General features: G+C 49.4%; 9 protein-coding genes across 9 annotated transcripts; 2 read left to right on the forward strand and 7 right to left on the reverse strand.

Moving 5' to 3' along the window:
* Positions 1 to 346: 346 nt before the first annotated feature.
* On the reverse strand, positions 347 to 1,863 carry COCSADRAFT_159573 (uncharacterized protein; the record flags this gene model as incomplete). The annotated part of the gene is made up of 2 exons (XM_007700807.1): positions 347 to 468; positions 522 to 1,863. 2 exons carry the CDS (start codon positions 1,861 to 1,863, stop codon positions 347 to 349), a joined length of 1,464 nt encoding a protein of 487 aa, XP_007698997.1.
* Positions 1,864 to 2,907: 1,044 nt separating this feature from the next.
* On the reverse strand, positions 2,908 to 5,163 carry COCSADRAFT_355449 (uncharacterized protein). The gene has a single exon (XM_007700808.1). The coding sequence runs from the start codon at positions 5,013 to 5,015 to the stop codon at positions 3,057 to 3,059; it is 1,959 nt and encodes a 652-aa protein (XP_007698998.1). The 5' UTR covers positions 5,016 to 5,163; the 3' UTR covers positions 2,908 to 3,056.
* Positions 5,164 to 6,153: 990 nt separating this feature from the next.
* Positions 6,154 to 7,044, forward strand: COCSADRAFT_355455 (uncharacterized protein). The gene is made up of 3 exons (XM_007700809.1): positions 6,154 to 6,239; positions 6,297 to 6,597; positions 6,646 to 7,044. The coding sequence occupies exon 3, from the start codon at positions 6,652 to 6,654 to the stop codon at positions 7,027 to 7,029; it is 378 nt and encodes a 125-aa protein (XP_007698999.1). The 5' UTR covers positions 6,154 to 6,239; positions 6,297 to 6,597; positions 6,646 to 6,651; the 3' UTR covers positions 7,030 to 7,044.
* Positions 7,045 to 7,339: 295 nt separating this feature from the next.
* COCSADRAFT_87271 (uncharacterized protein) lies at positions 7,340 to 8,029 on the reverse strand (the record flags this gene model as incomplete). The annotated part of the gene is made up of 1 exon (XM_007700810.1): positions 7,340 to 8,029. The coding sequence occupies one exon, from the start codon at positions 8,027 to 8,029 to the stop codon at positions 7,340 to 7,342; it is 690 nt and encodes a 229-aa protein (XP_007699000.1).
* A 108-nt stretch (positions 8,030 to 8,137) lies between these two features.
* On the reverse strand, positions 8,138 to 9,589 carry COCSADRAFT_58006 (uncharacterized protein; the record flags this gene model as incomplete). Its single annotated transcript, XM_007700267.1, has 1 exon — positions 8,138 to 9,589. A coding segment is annotated over one exon (1,452 nt), but the record flags the coding sequence as incomplete, so codon positions are not given.
* A 571-nt stretch (positions 9,590 to 10,160) lies between these two features.
* COCSADRAFT_355457 (uncharacterized protein) lies at positions 10,161 to 10,948 on the reverse strand (the record flags this gene model as incomplete). Its single annotated transcript, XM_007700811.1, has 3 exons — positions 10,161 to 10,269; positions 10,326 to 10,397; positions 10,490 to 10,948. 3 exons carry the CDS (start codon positions 10,946 to 10,948, stop codon positions 10,171 to 10,173), a joined length of 630 nt encoding a protein of 209 aa, XP_007699001.1. The 3' UTR covers positions 10,161 to 10,170.
* A 1,791-nt stretch (positions 10,949 to 12,739) lies between these two features.
* Positions 12,740 to 14,416, reverse strand: COCSADRAFT_159577 (uncharacterized protein; the record flags this gene model as incomplete). The annotated part of the gene is made up of 3 exons (XM_007700812.1): positions 12,740 to 13,979; positions 14,029 to 14,262; positions 14,313 to 14,416. The coding sequence occupies 3 exons, from the start codon at positions 14,414 to 14,416 to the stop codon at positions 12,740 to 12,742; spliced, it is 1,578 nt and encodes a 525-aa protein (XP_007699002.1).
* Positions 14,417 to 15,178: 762 nt separating this feature from the next.
* On the forward strand, positions 15,179 to 17,215 carry COCSADRAFT_35932 (uncharacterized protein). Its single transcript, XM_007700243.1, has 2 exons — positions 15,179 to 15,389; positions 15,454 to 17,215. The coding sequence occupies exons 1-2, from the start codon at positions 15,325 to 15,327 to the stop codon at positions 16,964 to 16,966; spliced, it is 1,578 nt and encodes a 525-aa protein (XP_007698433.1). The 5' UTR covers positions 15,179 to 15,324; the 3' UTR covers positions 16,967 to 17,215.
* Positions 17,216 to 17,676: 461 nt separating this feature from the next.
* Positions 17,677 to 19,203, reverse strand: COCSADRAFT_311674 (uncharacterized protein). The gene is made up of 2 exons (XM_007700813.1): positions 17,922 to 19,203; positions 17,677 to 17,869 (listed from the first exon to the last, which is right to left on the reverse strand). The coding sequence occupies exons 1-2, from the start codon at positions 18,976 to 18,978 to the stop codon at positions 17,715 to 17,717; spliced, it is 1,212 nt and encodes a 403-aa protein (XP_007699003.1). The 5' UTR covers positions 18,979 to 19,203; the 3' UTR covers positions 17,677 to 17,714.
* Positions 19,204 to 19,275: the final 72 nt, after the last annotated feature.

The following is a 19,275-nucleotide window of genomic DNA, read 5'->3' on the forward strand; positions in this document are numbered from 1 at the left end:
ATGACCTGGTGATTGGTCGACAACTACAAAGAGGGCGAGTTTGGCTGAGAAGGAAAGCTGCGATTGTGAAACGCTGCCCGCGCTTTCGCCGCCGCCGCCCAAATTTTGGTGATGGATGATGACGTTCCGAGGGCGCATGGTCAGTGATCGACGCGCTAGTCCCAATACGGCATGGGGTTGTCTGTCTCGCAGATCATCACAGCCTCCACTATCCACTGCACCTAGAACCCATTAACACCAGACACAATCGGGACACTGTATCTGTTCGAAGCATGAGAATTTCAAACAAACGCTAATATAGAGACTCGCTCAAACCTACACTCCATAGCCATCCGTATCCTTACTGTTAAACCTGTATGAATGAATCAATGTCTACTCGCTCATAAAACGACACGTGACCAAATGTCTCCCAGTATTGCGCGATCCGGTCATGAGATATTAGAATGAGCTGTGATGCCATGTAGTTATCTGACCCCTAGGTTAGCAATTGGCACAGCCATGTCGCATTTACAACAACATACCATCTCGAAATCCCGTCGCTGCAATGTGTCCTACGCTCCGCACTATTCGCGCACCTCGAAAGATTTCCTCGCTAGCCACCCTTAACAACCCGTTCGGGCCGATATCAGGTGCAATGAACGTATACTCTCCTCTTGGTATGTTTGGATCACCCGTTAACTTGACCGCTTCAATCCGGCCACTGTAGACTGCATCGCCGTCCTGTAGTGCGTCGCCTTGGCCGCGACTCTCAGATGCCCGTTCGTTATATGACTGTTGAAGAGTTGCGACACTATCTTCCAGATCATCGGCGTTTTCCATCTGAGCATCTTCGTCGTCGGAATGCGCTGCGTCAGTAGGTGCAGTAGTCCATGAACCCTCGCTGCTTACACTCTCCTCGCGCTCCGCTGCTCGCAGAGCCCACTCGGCTCGTTCTGGAAGAGGTCTTGGATTATCAGGCTGCATGACAACCAGGAACTCACAACCATGCCCAGCATAATCGCCGCACCAGATGCCCTGCCATGGCTTTTGTCGAGTCGGAGTGTAGCATTCCTGGGGTAGCGTCGCCCACGTTGAAATGTTTTCGCCAATTCGCATGTTGAATCTTATTGACTGAGTCGCAAACTGCATCCACTTGCGCAACCTAAATGTCGAAGTAGACAGCTGGTTAAGTAAGCCAGGCTTGTGTCCAGATTGCGTGAACCCAGAAGGCGACTGGTCGTTGCGAGTGCGATGAACACTGGGCACTGTGAGTGGAGGCCATACAGGGGTCGCTTCCGTCGTGATACTCTCAGGCCAAGGTCTGGTTAGCAGCAGATGCGACCGCAGTACCGTGTGTCGAGACAAATTCATTGGTATTTCCTTCTGCAGTCGATGACCTATGCGTCCGATCGCTTCTTCATAGGCGCTGCTGTTGAGTCGCACTACGGGCACGTTCAGATCCAATTGCACTCGAGGACTAAAGGTGTGAATAATGGCATCGGGGTGCTGGTCCCACGACAGAGACTCGGGTACCCGGCGCTCGGCAACAAGTTCATATGCTTCGATTGCGTTGAGTCGATGGTCGTAGCGCGCTACAACGAGCTTTCCAGTGTGCACGTTGTCTGCGAACCACAACTTCTTCCCAGCAATAAACCAGTAGGGGTGGTGCTCCTTGAACAATTCCCGCCAGGTCCGATGCGCTGGCTTGGATACAGCAGGCCGTGAAATCTCCGCTTGAACCAGTCGCTGCCAAAGAATGTCTTGGTTCGTGTGCTCTTGCAATACCCGGCTTACCAAACCTGCGGAAAGGAGGTCTGAAAGACATAGGTGACCCAGAATTTGTTGTAAGAGCTCCGCAGGGAGTCTCAGCAATGGAGGCGTCATTGCCTGTGGGGCTGAGTTTTGATCCCTTGCTATATGTGAGTCCATCAGTCCAGAAAGCGGTGGGTACCGGAAAACAATACCTCGGTGCTGACAGGATGTGAAATTTGTAGTAGTGATTGATGGATTGCAAGTCAGTCCGAGGGTTGGGGATTAACTATGCACAGGCTACTTCAACGTTCCGTACCACAACACATATGGCAGGGCTTCGAGATATTGGTTTTGTTCCGTTTGAGGCAAGATGCGAGCAGGTATCTCCAATTGGTGGTAATGCAACGGTACACCTGGTCCGGGACGGAGCTTGGTACACTCCCTCTTGGCAACGTCCGGGTATCACCTTCCCACCTTTGCCTAGCTGCGCCAGTGCCAAACAAGATTGGCGCTCCCAGTCGACGAATACGATTGCTATGCAAGATCAAGACGTTCTCGCCAATCTGTAAGAATAACAGTTACCTGCTCCTTTGGGCTGCTTACTCTGTGCGGAGCTGGTGACGACCGTGCGATATCGGATATCGGATATCGGATCGTGTGGGACAACGTTGGGGATGTGACTTAGGATCGGATTGCGTGTATTTGGAATAAGAGGGTACAGATGACGGATGCGCCGACGACGGTCGAAATCAGAATAGGCCGGGATGCAGTGCACTGTATACACACAAAGAGATCAAGGCGGATAAAGAGGAGCAGACTAGGTTGTGGAGTGGTGCGTGGGCATAGTGTAGTTACAATCACGACAGCATGACGCGCTGACGCACAGACTCCTATGGCCCGCTGGCTAGCGTCGCCACCAACCATGTGGCTTTTTGTGGGGTGAGGCAAACTGGACTCCCCATGTGCATACAACACCACATAGCTGCTACGAACCCATATATCTCGTTCTTGAAATCCAACTCAATCACCTCAATCATAGGTTATTCCACGTTAGCCGTTCCTGTTGCTCCTGCTGGTTGCAAGAATAAGCATGGCAAAGGTGGTCACGCGAGCAATTCCCCTCTCAGACATCACATATCATACTGATGGATCGTGATAACAAGCAAAAAGCCACAAGGAACATAAACAGTATTGAGGGATTACTGTTGCGTCGTAAAAATACGTGAGATGCCAATGTTGTTGACTCAACTACAACTCCACCGCCCCAATGACAAAATTATACGTTGAAAACAAGAATCGTCTTAGACACCTTTTGTCTTCCTCCCCTACAACAAGTCCTCAAAAAAATCGTTGCTGAAACCATCTCCCAAGATTGGTAGGGTAGGATCGAAAATATCAGTCATCTCAGAAGCGTCGAACATTCCCGTATTGGAGCCTCCGCTCAGCCCCGTCAAATTGAAACCCTCCCCTGAAACTGGCACGGCAGGATTGAAGATATCTGCCAGCTCGGAAGCGTCGAAAAGTCCAGGTTGGGAGCCTCCACTGGGTTGTTCCCAATCGGAACCATTGTTGCTATCTTCGTTTGATGGCTCGCCAAACAACTCAAGGTCCAGATCTTCATCCCTATCATCCTCAGGGCTCTTCTCTTCAAGCCTCGAGATTGGCTCCTCCGCTTCCTGATGCTCAACCTGAATGGGAGCCCGATCTGGCCGTTCACGCCCCTCGCACACCTCCGTGGGTACACCAGGGGAAGCTTGTTCAGCTCCTTGGCTTCCACTCTCTTCCGCGTCTCTGACAACCGCCTGCATCGTCTGTGATATCGCTTCCTCCACCTGCCTCCCTTGCTCTTCCCTCTGCCTCTTTTGCAGTCGCTCAAGCGCAGATCGAGGTTTCGCGCGAGGCTTTTTGGCAGCAGCTTGTCGAGAAGCTGGCGCATGCTGCGCAACCGAATTCACTCCTGCCATGCGCGGATCAGGCTTCCACTCCAGTGGTGGCATGCAAGCCTTGACGCGAGTCGAGTCTCGATCCCGCATCTCCTTGCTGAACCAATTCTCCCACGTCTTGTAATTCTGGTCCAAATTTCCATGTAGGAAAGCCTGTTCTTCAATCTTCGAACAAACCCTTTCGTACTTGCGCTTGACAGCGCCCTCGAGCTGGCGGAGAGTAAAGCCGTTGCGGCAACACTCGTGTTTCTTGCAGGTGCAATCCTTGCTGCCTCCGCATCCTGAGTCGACGTGAAGACACATGTACTTGTCTGGTGTCTTCAGCGGGTATGATGCTAAGTCGCGGGATGGAAGCCGGAAGCGGACGTCTAGATCTGCAAATGCCTGTCGATCTTCCTCGGGCGATGATTGTCGGCGTTTCTTTTTTAGCTGAGGGATTTGCTTCGCAGCCTCAAAGACATCGAACGCAGCTAGCTTCTGCCACTCGGGATCTGTTGGTTTCCGCGAGCAATCGCCATCAAGGTAGGTACGGTCAATCATCTCCTTCTGGTCGAGATATCGTTGGTGTTCCAACTCAGCTTTCAATTCCCTTTCCAGTCGCACTGACTCGTCCAATTCTGGTGTGACTCGTTTGGCGGGTCGGCAGTCTTCACCAACTTCTGGCTCTGGTGCACGGCGCTTCTGCTCGCGCGATGGTCTTGGAGAGCTGTCTTGCTCATCGTCAATGACGATTGCAGTGTTGTTATCTGCACCAAGCTGCTTTCCTAGCGAGGCAACCTGTGTCGAAGAAGAGGCGCTGCTTGCCTGAGAAACGGCACTAATGTCAACCGCCTGCATCTGTTCGACCACAATGTCTTTGAATCGCTTAGTCCGCTGCTCAAGAGTCCCCTTCCGCTTATCGGCAAATTGAGCATACCACTGTGCCTCCTGTTGGGCAATATTCTTGCTCTTTTCTTTGATCTTATCAAAAGCACTAGTGTATTCTGGAGAGCTAGGGTCGTGGCTTTGCATGATGCGACCAAATATCCCGAAAGAGACGTAGAGCTCGTGTCGCTCCGCAGGGGACAAACATCGAGCATTCCACAAATCATTCGGTGTGTATAGGCCCTTGACCTTTTGTGAAAGCAAGTACACCTGGCTGGGACTAATCCCAGGGATGATCGATGGAGGGTGCTCATTCATCAAGTCTTGCGCGGAATCCTCCAACCAATCCGAAGGACCATCCAACGAAGCTTGTGTGGTGAACGGGCAAGGTGGATGGTAAGGCTGGCATGGCGTGGGTTGTATCGCCCTTCCCGAGGAAGCCGTGTATTCTTTTTGCTGTTGAATAAAGGACGACATCTTGCTCGGGTTTTAAACGAAGGGAAGCGACTTGAGTGTAGTTGAGTTGAAATCGTGATTTTGCCTTCAGTACGGCTGAAGCGAAGCGACGACTGTAGCTTGAGCGGAAATATGGCCGTGTTGAATCTAATGAGGGTATCTCTTCTGAGGTTCTGGTGATGATGGTATTCGCTCTGGGCGTTGATGGACAAAAGTTGTGGTTGTGATGGAGTTGTTTTGGTCTGGTGTTGAGGAGTAAGTAACGAGTTTCTCGTTTTATACTTACTTTCACTCCCTGGAAGACCGTGCAACACTCTTTCACTGCCTATTATATTCCAACCGTTCACTGGATAGGCTATGAAAATTGCTCATAGCGATAGATGTGAGAGTGATCGGATTTGCAAATGCCTTCATCTTCACTGGTTCAGAATAGGTGTCATTGCGCACGCGAACTACGGTTGAGACTGGAAATTCACACAAACGCCTATTCTCATCCTGTCGCTTCAGTGCCATGTTGCTGTCACGAGTAGAATCTCGTCGAACCATAATAGCGGAAGCGTGGGCAGAGTGCGCGAATTATGATCAACCAGGAACACTGTGTCATCGCTCACATTACAAAGAGATTGACGAAACACATTAGATGCATTTTCATTGAAATCATCTGCCTCTTTCATACAACATCTTGCTCATGACTCCTCATCTGCGCCTCCAAATTCTCCCACCTTGCTGCCTTGTGCCTCGAAACTGGCAGTTCTGCTAATTCGAGTATGAAGCGTCTTGTTAAATCTTGCATTCACCCCATCTACCAGAGAAAATATTGCTGCTCTTTTGAATGAACAATAGCTGCGCAGAGTGTGAATCGCTGTAATTGATGTCATGCCTTTATGCACATCTGAATTGGACGTGTCACGTGATAAGCATTGAGCTCTTAGTAGTGCAGAGGGTTAGTTAGTAAAAGGTCCTTTCCTATAAGCTAACGTGACAATATCAAGTGACGTTCCAAAAAGGACTTGCCATGCGTCGAGATCCATCCAGGCCGGTCCGTGACCATAACATTGGTGACCATCGGTGTGCATACTTACCCCAACCTTGAAGTAGCCTAGCGCTGATAAGGAGGGGGCAAGTGGGTGCATGATTCAAGGACTACTCCACTATTGCCCTCCAACTATTCCCAATAGTAACAGCACATCGTGTTTGGACCCTCTGTGAGCGTGCTATGTTCTGGTCGGATAGTGATACTGACTAGTCCGTCCTACGTATATCTTAGGTTTTGCTGTTGTCTGGTTAAGCTGACAACACTAGCTCCGACTCCCGGTGTACCCACTGTGACCGGGAGCTTCCAAACCAATACGTGCTGCGACAACATCGCCGTGACGCCTCCAACCATCATCCATGTGAGTCATGCGACTTTGTTGGAGCAACTCGCGCAGAGTTGTTCACACATCACGACCAGACAAGACACGCTGCGATTTGCCGCGGCTGCAACGATGGGAGGGGACGCATCTGAGGCTCGGAATCGCAAGAGTATCTCTATCACCTGGCAGACAAGAATGTTTGTGGGCTTTGTGAGACACATTCTGAAACTCTGAGCAACCTTGAACATGTGAGCTGAACTGAATTTTGGCTAGATGAACATTGACAGGGCGCACAGCATGAAATGACACATATAGAGCGGATAATTGAAAGTTATGGCTGCTACCGGAAGTTCCCCACATATCCTGCTATGATAATCCACATCGAGGCCGCTACGTGCGTTTCTGGAATTGACATACGCGATTTAAACCAGTCGGCTGCTATGTGTCTTCAGTGGAAGGCGTACTTTGATCAAGATTATCACCAAGAACTACTCGAGCGTGTTGATCTAGAAGCAATGTATAGACGTGTGTACCCGTTTCGATTTCCAGGCTGCAAGTTGAGCTTCACAAAGCTATCAGGTCTTTTTCAGCACGTGTACAGTAATGCATGTCGCCAGGATGTGCATGAGGGTGAGATGGGCACGTTGATCAAATGGCTAGAGAATCGCCATGATATATGACTTGAGATAAGGAGGATGTGGAAACAACGCGCAGCAAGTTCTTGTGTCACTGCATGTATATTTCGGTGTGCTTCAGCAAGTGTTTGAATCTTCACTACTTGAGCACTTGAACAGATTCTGACGATATGGAGACATTAGACTTCTTACACATGTAAACTAAGCAACAAATTGCTCATTTTTGCTATCATGAAAGTATGAATTTTTCTAACTTTTGATGCATCCTAACCTATCATTGTCTATTACACTACTTCCTGACCTCAAGGGTTAAAACCATCCACCCCTAAATTAATCTCCTACTCATACTCGTCGTCTATGTGCTTCTACCAATCTCTATCGTCATCGTTACAAGATATGCCGCAATCATATCACAGCCCAGCGCTTCAAAGCGACTAATCTTCCGATCCTTCTTTTCCTTATCATAATTAACCTTGGCCTTGAAGAACTGGCGATGCACCTGGCCAAGCTGAGCAAACATTACCTTCTCGCCTGGTTGGCACTGCATCACCGTCCAAGACTGGTTCATCAAGCGCACCAGCTCTCCCCATGCGACTACTCGAAGAAAGGCTTCCTGAGACATGGAGAAGAGCGTGCGAAACGATCGATTCCATCCCATGAATAGCTTAACTGCAGGTTGGATCACATTTGCATTCCAGTTAGGCGCAGCGACATCGGTGTTCCAGCGACTGAACACTTCTTCTGCATTGATGCCGACGTGATCTTTGATCAGAGCAAGCTGCGTAACCGCCAACTCTTCCTCCGACAAGCATTTGAAAGTATCACTGCGATGGGGGAACTCGATCACAGTCTCCTCTTTCAATGGCGTGCATTGCGTACCAAAGATGGCCCTTATATCCTGCCCAATGCGCTCCGCTAGCGTCAGATTGGATTGAAAAACACACCTTAAAGTCTGAGACGGCTCTTCAAAATGCTGAAAAGATCCAGAGATTCCGGAAGTCGAGTCAGTGGGACATCGAAGTTGTCCGTCTTGATCAAGGGCCATAGAAGAGCCCAGATGCGAAACCTGTTCTAGGAGTGAGTCAATCAATCCAGAGTTGTAAGTACGACTAGACATCCAAACCGGTACTTTCTCACCTTTATCATTGGAGTCGCTTGTCTTTGCCTCCATCTCGGGAATAGTGCCCCAGTCGCGACCCTCGAGGGCATTCAGCGTCGGTGTGTGTCGTTGGCGCGGCGCATCTGCTGATAACTCTGCTGCGGGTGTCTCGGCGGAAAGCTCGCTAATATGTCCACTGGATCCCTTATTTTGGTTATCATGACCAGTTGGAATTGCATACCTATCGCCATAGTAGTAGGCCTCTGGTGATAGTTCCGCAACATCTTTCTGGACTGCTTCTTTGTGGCTATTGTCGCTCAAGTAGTTTTCGTAAAAGAATGGCAAATTTTGAGAGCTAGCAGTAGATGGTGGGTTGGACTGCCTATACACTGAGCTGATGTTAGTTTCGTCCTCGTCCGCGATGCGAAAATATAGATCAATGGTAGGGGTATAACTATCCGCGTCATTCTCTTGTTCAGGCGCATCCGGAATACTCATAGTTGGCTTGAGCTTCGAGGAGCTTTGAGAGCTGCTTGTGGATGACTTACTAATTGGTATAGTTCCTATGCCACTATGCATTGAGTGCATGTCAAAAGAACTATCCGCCCGGTCATGATCTAGCTCATAGCTTTTGGAACGGCTATGGATGCCTTCAGCTCTTGCATCTCGTTGTCCTTGATGTTTTTGTGTAGATGAATAGCCGGAATCGGAACCATTCCAAGGAGCGGGTCGGTTTTCCAGTGGAGCAGTTGCTGGTACACGAGGTTCCTCCGATGGAGCGTAAAACGACGAACCCAAGGGCGTGCTTGCTGATGAGGAGTTACCATCAGAATATTTCCATAGAGAGGGGCGGGCATGCCTCCAAACTTGCGGAGGCATCTCTGACTCTTGCTGCATTGCTGCACCATCTTTGCGCGGCTCTACGAAGCGAGGTGTCAGTGGCTCCGCACTGCCGCGCATTCCCATTTCTGGCTTAGGGATCCTCTGAGATGGCTTGCTAGTATGTTCATTTTGAGTTGGACGCTGGTATTGCTGACGAGAATATTTCAACTCGGATTGTGCATTGGGTGCGTAAGGGGGTGGCAAATCTTCATCATGACGCTCCCACTTTTCTTGCGATGCCGTTATTTCATCTCGATGAAGAAGAAAATATTCTGCGCATTGCTCCATTTGTACTGGGTCCTTAAGCATACTGTACTTGTAACAAGTACGTTCGGCACAACGACACACGAACATCCTTGCAGGATCCGCCCAGTGGAAAGAGCGGATGTATATTCCAGCGTTTTCCCACAACTTTTCGCGTTTCAGCTGATAGTCCATATACTCAGCTATAGTACATGTCTTGTAGTTCATGCGGTCCATGTAAAAATTCAAGCTTGCTTCTAGTTCTGGCCATTCTTTGATAAGGCGGAAAGTTTTCTCCCGATGTCGTGCAGGATGGCTGCATCGGCAGACTTTTCGTTTATCCACGCCAACATAGTGAAGCCACCACTCTGGAACAGGCAAACCCGAAAACAGGTGAGGCCAAAGCTCTTCTGTGGTGCGCTGTGTGCGTTTACAACGCGTGAAGAAAAGCTTGTGACTGTGATCTTCGAAACGCATGGTATTTATTGGCTGGGGATAACAAGTGATTGGATACCGTATGGCTTTTAGGTATCTATCGCGTCTTAAGGAGCAAAAATATGTCTCTTCGATAGGTACTCAAATAATTGGGTGTTGGGTGTGAGAAAGAATCGATCGCACGAAACTCTCTTTATGATATGACAGACCTGAGAGTTTGTGTTGTCACATTGTTGATACTGCAGTGGGACAAAGATAGCAGAAACATTACAATGCACATATTTTGAATCATGTATATTTTCTTTCCAAGGGTATTGTAGCATGATGCACAATGTACCTGGAGACCAAGCATCAGTGATCACATTGTCCGCCAGCCACAATGAGATGCTTCGAACCTTTGACAAAGATGACAATGATGATCTGTTAGAGCCAACATCCGTTCGATTGGCCTTGCTCTCTGTACAAACTAGCGTCTACAATACGCACAAAAATAAATAAAAAAACTGTTTACATCCGCGTCATGTGCCCTAGCCCAATGTTGTGGCTACGGTACCATCGACTGCAGCGGCCTTCGCAAGACGATCAGCTAGTTGGTTATGCTCCCTCGGAACATGCCAGAATCTAACCTAGATCAGCTTTAGTGCCGAATACACTCATTATGTCCTTATAGGTGACAACTGACCTTGATGTTCTTTGCCTCGAGTCTTTTGATCAAGATATCGAGTTTGCGGAATAGATCAAGATTTGTAGGCCTCTTGCGTTTAGTCGTGCGCCAGTTTTGTCGCTACTCGATCAGACACGGGATTCTCTTTAGCGACTCCGTGTAAATTGCCGAAACATACTTACCTTCCACATTCGTAGCCATTTGGTTATTCCTTTAACGACATAAGCGGAGTCGCTCGCCACAATCCGTGACCTTTGTTCCTTCTTGTTTTTTGTAGTAAAGGTACTTGAAAGTGCCTTTAGGCCAACTATTGCCGCGAGAAGTTTCACTCGTTGGTTTGATCGGACCGCAAAGTCGTCCACCATGTCGGTAATGGCTATGGACAATTGGCCTGTAGTATTACTACTATATGCTATACCGATCCCGGATTTGGCTGTCGGCTTTCCGTTGTTTCTACACGCGCTATTCGTGAATAAGATGCGGGAGTGATGACAGGGCATCGGTTTTGGATCGTTTCGAAGGTCATGGAGAGATTGATTGTTGCATGCACAGAAATACAATACAAAACCTCCACACCTGGGGCACACTCGGACAAGGTCTTGTACAGGCCAGCTGGTAGTTTCTGGACATAAGTACAACATTCCATTGCGAACTCTTTCGCCTTGTTCCATCGTTGAGGATGGTCAAAGGGAAAACAAGCGTTGGATTGGGAGTTGCGACAGAAATACGTCGAAGAGAGAATGTCTACACAGAACAGTACTGATTGCCGCAAACGTTCCTGCATCCGGTCCCAGCCGGTAATCTAAAACAACGACCCATACTATCATCAGCCATCTTCCGGTTCTACATATCACTTCTGGTGAAGCTAGACACCGGTGGATGCCGTTGTTCGAAACATTTCGGTGTCCGTGCATGACGGCTGACATATGACGGTTGTTATCGTGATGCATCGTTGGAGATGAACAAGCAGGTATGACGCAAAATTATCGTGTTTAGCGCAAGAATTGCTACTGTTTGATACTAAAATCCTGCTGACTATTGATTATCCCGTGATTAGGCTGACTGTTCTCAGGTTCGTTTGGTCAAACAACAATCAATACGGCGATAACAAACGGGATGACAACAGTACGACAATCTCAACAAAAAAACACAGTTTGAGTGGAGTGGAAAGTACTATCTCTGGACTCAGCGGAGATAGATAGCGGCTTCATGGACACAACAGAATATCAGTAGTCATTCGCACAGATTTAACACATCTTTCATCACCATACTCGCATCCTCGAATCAACAAGATGTCTTCTATAAATACTCTCCGTCCCTATTTCCAACATACAGATTGTATATAACCACCACACGTAGCCATCTATCCCAAACGATTGCCATGATACAATAGATGTATATATCATCCGATACCAAACCTAGAATAATTTTCTCAGCGCCCGGCGATTGTAATGGCCGTGGCGCGGACACGGAGATCTGACTCCTTACAGAGCGCTGTATTCCAGACACGGTACTATATTGTACATTTTGGACCGTCATCTCCCGCTACGAAGAGAAAGGCGTGGTCTGCGCCAGGCTACTATCGCTTGCACCACCGCCCTCTCCGAACTGCCCTCAGCCCTATATATTTGCAACGTATCCGTCGCACTTCTCTAACCCGCGATTTCTTTTGACTTCGTTTCGAAACGCCGACTTGCAACCAGAAAGAATAAATGGGTTGGTTGGAACCAAGTTTGCTCCGTACTCTGCGCGGGAGGAGCTGCGCATGACCTCGAACCGACCAACCGACCACTTGTGTAAGTACTAGTGTTGAACACAGTTATCTCTATTTTGATGCGAGTGGCCTTTCTGCACATTCTTCACGATGTATCATAAGGATTGCGATGCTGTTTATATACTGGTGCTGGCGATATTCGTCAGCGTATCCATCGAAATGGCGCTTTTTGCAGTCGCTACAGTCGTGCAGTAAGGGAGTCAATTGAAATCTCAGCTTCAGTCGTGTCTTGGCAGTCTCCGCGAAGACATCTTTAACTCACCCACCAAACACCACAGCTCCTACCGATGAATCACAACCGCATTCAATTCAGCCAAGACATCTTGATATGAGAAGGCAAGGGTTCCGTTGCCTATCTTCTACCAGCCCCTTTCTCATAAGTCTCATTTTAGCATTGAGGATCAACTCAGCCACCAACTCAGGACTAAAGCCATTGTTGACATACCTCAAAATGCTGAAAATTATTAATATTCGATGTTTTTGTGCAATACACACGGTTTCACAAGAGCTTCTTGCCTTGGGTAATACAATTGGTTCTCAGCTCTATGAATAGCCACAATCTTGTTGCTCCTCTGAAAAAGAATATTGAACCTAAAATGCAACCTCATTATCATACAAAACATTATGCTTCCAATCCCAATGATCATGCCTCAATCATTCAAGCCCAGTGAATAAAAACGCCAACAAACATGCTCGCAAAAACAAAGTCGGACCACTTTCCACTCAGTAACACATCTGCTGACGAAGCTGCGGTATTGTCTCCCGTTTGGCTGGTCAAAGTCTTTGTCGGCTGACCGCATGTTAGGCCACTACAAGAGGATGCTGCAGTGGTGCTCTCAGTAGCCTCGGTTGCTGTAACGGATATTGAGTCCTCGATAACTGCAACAGGGGTCTCTCCAGGCAGAAGTGAAATCTCTATACCATCAATCGTCGTCTCTCCACCTGGCAATAGAGTGTCGCCGTTGGGAAGTAGCAGGCCGCCACCAGATGCGGTTGGTATAAAGGAGAAGCCGGATGGGAGCGCGTTGGGGGATATAGTCGTGCCTCCGACTACTATCTCGGCTGTTTTCGTTGGGAGAGGGATTGTAGTGGTTCCGACGACCAAACCGACATCGTCACGTGAAACAGTTATGCTTCCGATGACGGTTGTTTCGCCAACGTCCAGCTCTGTAGCGAGCTGTCCCACAGGAATGGGTATTCCGTTAACATCAAGTGCAGAAGTACTAGGTATAGATGTCTCCTGGTTTAGCGGGATAGAGCGCGTGCCATCTACTACGAGAAAAGAGCTAGATTCGTCGAGAGAGATGGTATTGGTACCAATGGTGGTTATCTGCCCAGGCTGCAGTCCCGGCACTATATCATCGATATCCATAGTCGTACCGCCAATAACAATAGGTGCTGCGATGGGTGCCGGGGTCATTGGCGGCAGTGCAATTGTTTTGGTACCACCAACCACCACGAACCCGGCAGAGCTGTCAAGGGAAATTGGCACGTCGTTGATAGTCGTTTGTTGGCCTGGATTGAATCTAGTCGTGGTTCCGCTGATTACGATTTCGGACCGTGACGGGTCAATTACGATAGGACCGGCTCCTGGTAATGTGACAATCGGTGGAGGTGTGGCGTCATTAGTAGGCCTGGGCCCTGACGCACCGGTAATGGGTGGTCTCACACCTACTTTAGAAACAGTTGGGTCTCCTGGTTTAACTTCTGGGAGACCTTCCGGGGACTCCTGGGGCTGTGCTGGTGGGTTCGCAGGCTGTACATGCGAAGGTTCAGGCTGCACTGGGCTATCTTTCGTGGTGCCGGGTGGAGTCTTTGAAAGGCTTGGTGGAGTCTTCGAAGGGCTTGGTGGAGTCTTTGAAGGGCTTGGTCGAGAGTCAAAACCTGGACTTGGCCTTCTGCATATCTAATCAGTTTTCCGTATCATACGACTGGAACATCACTTACGCTGTTGGTGTGGGATGTATGATAGGAGTATGCGGAGTAATGTAGTCATAGTTGAAGAGAGTTGAGACCGTGATTGCTGTCGCGGTTATGATCTCAGATGTTGGAGGAATGTATGGAAGTAAAGTAATGGTGGAGGTTGATGTAAATGAACAAGACTCTGTCGTAAAATCTGGTACTGGATATGGTTTTGAATATGTGGGATAGGTTGTGAAGCTATTGGAGACTCTGTACTGACTTGGCTGTGTTAGTATACCTAAAATGTCTTTTTTTTCTGAAACACATACTCTTCGGTTATGAATGCGTTAGTTGTGGATTCATCGGTAGTGGATTCATTGGTGGTGGATTCATCGGTGGGAAAAGCCGTCATCACCTCGTCACTCGTTGTCATGGCCTTATGACCAAGAGTTTCAAAACGGGTAGCTGTAGTACCGTTTGGAAAGGGAGTGACATGCATCAGTACCGTGAGTACTGCTGTTTCCGTGAAAGTCTGTACGATCTGGGAGTACGATGGCATGTAATACTCTGTGGTAGTTTTTGTACATGGTTCTGTAGAGTTTGGGGGTGCCGTTGTGTTGTGTAGGGTGGGTGGCGCCGTTGTCTTGTGTATAGTGTACGAAGTTGTGATATCGTCTACAGTGTGGGTGAATGCCGCACACACAGCTATTCAAAAGATGCTCGTCAGCTTCCAGGTAAGTAGGGAGATTCTATTTATTACCAATGAAGCATGAGTAGACGAGTAGTACGAAAGCGCTCGCCATTGTCACCGTCAGGCTATAAGTCAGGCACTGCAGCCACCAAGAGTTGGAGTGGTAAAGAGGAGGGGCGCCCGACAAGACGGAAACGAAAAGTAAGGCAGAAGGATCAGAAGATCAATCTGAGTGCTCGATTACTCGCAGCGAATCCCATGTCCGCTTTGTGCGTTGTCTCTCAGCCTCGAAGTTAGCCCCCAAAGCTGTACTCTTGGCGCAGGCTCGGCGATGGTCATGATTGGTTGGATGCACATGCATTGCCTCAATGAGGCAGGGTGCAATAGGATTTGATTGCAAGCGTGGGTTAGGCGTCCGACCTGCATACTCTCTAACGGCAGGGATGTTTCCGTTAATATCCACTCAAGATGTCCACCCGATGCAGGGCTTTGGGGGTGGCGTGGCTACTGTTGTCTAGACTCAACCCGCTGTCCTGACATCTCACCTCATCAACCTTTGTGGACCTTTACAGCTTCTATACTACTTGCATACTTTCGAAGACACTCGACCTCTGCGAGCGTGAGTGTTTCGCGAGGTGGGTAGCAGCCAGATGGCGAAACCACTCTCCCTTGCGGGATCTGGGCGCTGGTATGGGAACGATGGGAGCTGGACAGGGTACTTACTACGTTCCACCAGGCTGTGAAAGGCACTCGCATACTCAGTGCGCTAACAACGACAGCTTCTCAGTCCAAGTGGGAACTCCACCACAAACGTTCGAAGTATTCCCATCTTTCCAGTCGCAGAATGTGTGGCTACCAATCGATGAAGAGTGTTTGAGAATCCAAGCCGATGCGGGAGCGTGTGGTAGCTCTCGCGGTGCAGCACCTTTTCAACAAAGTCCAAGTCCCGGCTTCCAGCCAAACATGTCTTCGTCCTGGCAGGCCATCAATCTCTTCGAACTGGGGCTTGAGAAAGTCCGTGGTATCACGGGCAATGGGTTTGTTGGGTTTGATAATGTCCAAGTAGGGAACATATCGCTTGACAAATTTCCCGTCACTGCATACGCCTCGCCCGGCTTCTGGGTAGGGCAACTCGGCCTTTTGCCATTGTCGATAAACTACTCGACAACCGTCAATTCACCATCATTTTTAGTCGCTCTAAGAGATGGGGGGCATATACCGAGCGTGGCGTACGGTTACCAAGCAGGCTCTCCGTATCGGGGTACCAAGGTGCCAGCAAGTCTGGTGCTTGGAGGTTATGACGGCTCGCGTGCGTCAAAACCACTTACTGTTAAAATCAACACCGATATGAGCAGAGCGTTGACAGTTTCTATACACGACATTGTAGCAACTGGCACTTTAAACGGCACACTGTCTCTGGTCAACAGCGAGCGAATTCTCGCACCCCTCGACTCATCGATCCCTGAATTATGGCTTCCCAAGTCAGTGTGCGATCGCTTTGAGTCTGTATTTGGGTTGGAATATCATGAAGCATCTGGGCGTTATCTTCTGACAGACGCTAAGAGAGATCAACTCCGGTCAATGAACCCTATTGTGACAATGACGATCGGCTCAGACCCATCCATATCCGGCAACAGTACCATTATTCAACTTCCATATGCTGCTTTCGACTTGCAAGCTGGTTTTCCAATCTTTGTAAACGAGACCAATTATTTTCCGATCCGCAGGGCTGACAATGAAAGCCAATACGCAATCGGTAGAGTTTTTCTCCAAGAAGCATACATTGGCGTGGACTTTGAATCAGGAACTTTCAACGTCAGTGCGGCAAGATGGGACGAGCTGGACCCAGAAATCATTACCATATTATCAGAAGAAAGCAAAGCAACTGCCGAGAAGACAGGTGATTTGCCAAGTGGCGCAATAGCTGGGATAGTTGTCGGATGTGTAGTTGGAATAGCTCTGGTCATTGCATGTGCATGGTTGATGGTGCGAAAACGAAAGCGAAAGAACATCATACAACATGACGCTGTTGAAACAGGGGCGAACGAGAAGATAAGATACGAGATGCAACCCCCTTCAGAACTGGAATCGAACACTCTAAAAATTTCCGAACTTCCGGGGAAGCAAGGAGATAGTGAGTTGTACGAAAGCAGGGCGGTGCCTGAGCTGGGCAGTCGAGATTGCATTTACGAGATGTCGGCAGGGCCTGTTCCCGGACTGCCGGCCAAGTATGATGAGGGCGCAGACCAAAATGAAGCCGATGAGAGGAAACAAGAGAGGAGGGATCAATAGCGCAGTTGGAAGGGAAAAGAGAAGAGACGGCCAAAACAGGCTAGTGCATTCTACACTCGAGCATGTTCGGAAGCGTTACGAGACGCATTACGAACCACATTAATCATTGTAACATATATACCCCGCAAAAATGCATTTCAAAACAGTAAACTAGCAGACTTGACAGCAAAAACCACATCCTCCATTGGATATGCATCAACTCAGTCAGTGTCATATGTACTTCCATGATGCAGAATTTTTAAAGTACTGCAAGACTGAATGGCTCCTTCTTTCCCAAACAGTCGCATCCCAGTCCAGGTAAGCACAAGAGGAAAAAGCAGTCAGTCGCTTACTCATCAGCGCGCTCAACTCACCTTGGCCTCAGCCTTGTCTCCCCACTCTTGTCTTTCCCTCATCCTCACAATCCAAACTGGCAGACCGTGGAGATTCAATTGCAGTACACCCCAAACTACTAAAATGACAGAGCCAATAGGTAGTGACACATTGTGGGATCATTGCTTGGTTCTGTCACCATTGAAGGGATCACAGAATCGATTTAGAAGGACTGGCACTTATACAGGAATCTTGGATGTTGCCCAAACCACAAATGACGCAGCAGATACAACGCTGGACTCGATGCGCGCTCACATATTCGCAGGCCCGCTGGACAAGCAAGAGATTGAGGTTTTTTGAGCGAAGGAAGAAATCGGCTGAGATGGAGGGTCGCTGCCCGGCAAAGCGCCAGCGAAGTTATCGAGAAACCCTTTGTTCAAGCCATCTCCAGCTCGATGAGGCAGTCAAGACTCTGTGGGTGTCGCCAAATGCCTGTCATCTTCAAGCCCGCACCCTCGTACATTTTGCGATGTTCCTCCTCGGTCCGGTGGCGCGCTCCAAGAACGGCCATAAGCTCCCAGTCAAGAGACGCTACTTTTGGTCAGAATAGGGACAGCATGGGACGAGTACCTGAACGACTTACTCTGCGCCCAATGCGCATTCTGGCTCGGGACAACATAGTCATTGACAAGAACCTTGGAGTATCCCTTCTTCATTGCGGGGACAATAGCTTTCAAGATATCCGTGTTGACCTGGTCATTCCAGTCTTGGATAATGGAATGCAGATAATATGCACGGGCCCCTTTGATCGGCTGCTCAGTCATGAAATCGTGAGCCATCTTGTCGACACCTGGACCGAGCTTCGCAAGCTGGACGATCTCGGGACGATCTTGCAGAAGCAGCGGGCCAGGTAGCTTTCCCTCAAAGGCTACGCGTAAACCTTCAATGTCGTGGCCGGAGCCGCCGCCAACATCGACTAAGAATGGCTCGTCTTTGTCAGCTCCGTGGATCAGGCGCTCTTGGACAGGGTAGTAGTCTTTTTCAAACCACCGGGGTCGACCCTTACTCCACGAATCCATCATGCTAGCAAAGCGGCGTCCCATTTCGGGGTGTTGCTCAAAATACTTAAAGTAATGGCTTCCCTTGCAGTTGTAGCAGTGCTGGAAGGGCGCATCAATGCCAGAGTCGGGGCATTTCCAGCCGCGCTGCTCAAAGTACGACTTCATGCAGTTGTGCACGGGTTGCATGGTCTCAGCAATGTACTTGATCGAGTCCTGGTAGGACTGCTGAGCAAAGGCAGTAGAGGTGGGCGTGTTGGCAAAAACGCCGGGCCCGGTCTCGCGAACGGTATGCATGGCCGCGAGATGGCGCAGCATGCGCCCGACTATGACAGGGTCAACATTGTTGTCGCACTTTGTTGCGATTTCATCGATGGACGCGCCCGTGTCAGGGATACTCTGCATAGCCTGGAACAACCTGACTTCTGCAGCCATCCACAAGACGTTGAGATGGGCAGGCTGGGCCCACAGCTGGTCGAGCATGGTCTCCGAAGGGTGGCTGATCTCTGCAATGAGGCCTCTGCATGCATCCAGCAGCTCTTTGCGCGCGCTGGGGCTGCCATTGCGGAAGTCGTTGCCCAGAGTGGCGACATTGTCGAGGAGCGTCAGGGCAGCCTGTGACGGCGTCGGATCGGCGGCCATGGTAACGTCTGATCAGTGCGGAGGGAATTGATCTAGGAGAGGAGGAAAGGCCCGTTCGATGGTGTGTAACGAGTGGTTGGCCTCGGGTCTCTTCCCCTCAGCCCTCACAACCCCTCGCCCGGGCGGATGTTTGCCGAGAGGGACGGGCTGTGGGCATGGATGGGCTTTGGTGCATGCAGGCACGCGGTAGCGACGCTGAGCTTGGAGGATTGGAGGATGCAGCAGGCGTCATGATGTCCTGGGCCGCCGCCGTTAGGACGTTCTGGTTCCTCGATGCATCCTCGCACGTCTCCCCCA

The sequence above is a fragment of the Bipolaris sorokiniana genome (genome assembly GCF_000338995.1).
Source record: "Bipolaris sorokiniana ND90Pr unplaced genomic scaffold COCSAscaffold_5, whole genome shotgun sequence".
NCBI classification, from domain to species: domain Eukaryota; kingdom Fungi; phylum Ascomycota; class Dothideomycetes; order Pleosporales; family Pleosporaceae; genus Bipolaris; species Bipolaris sorokiniana.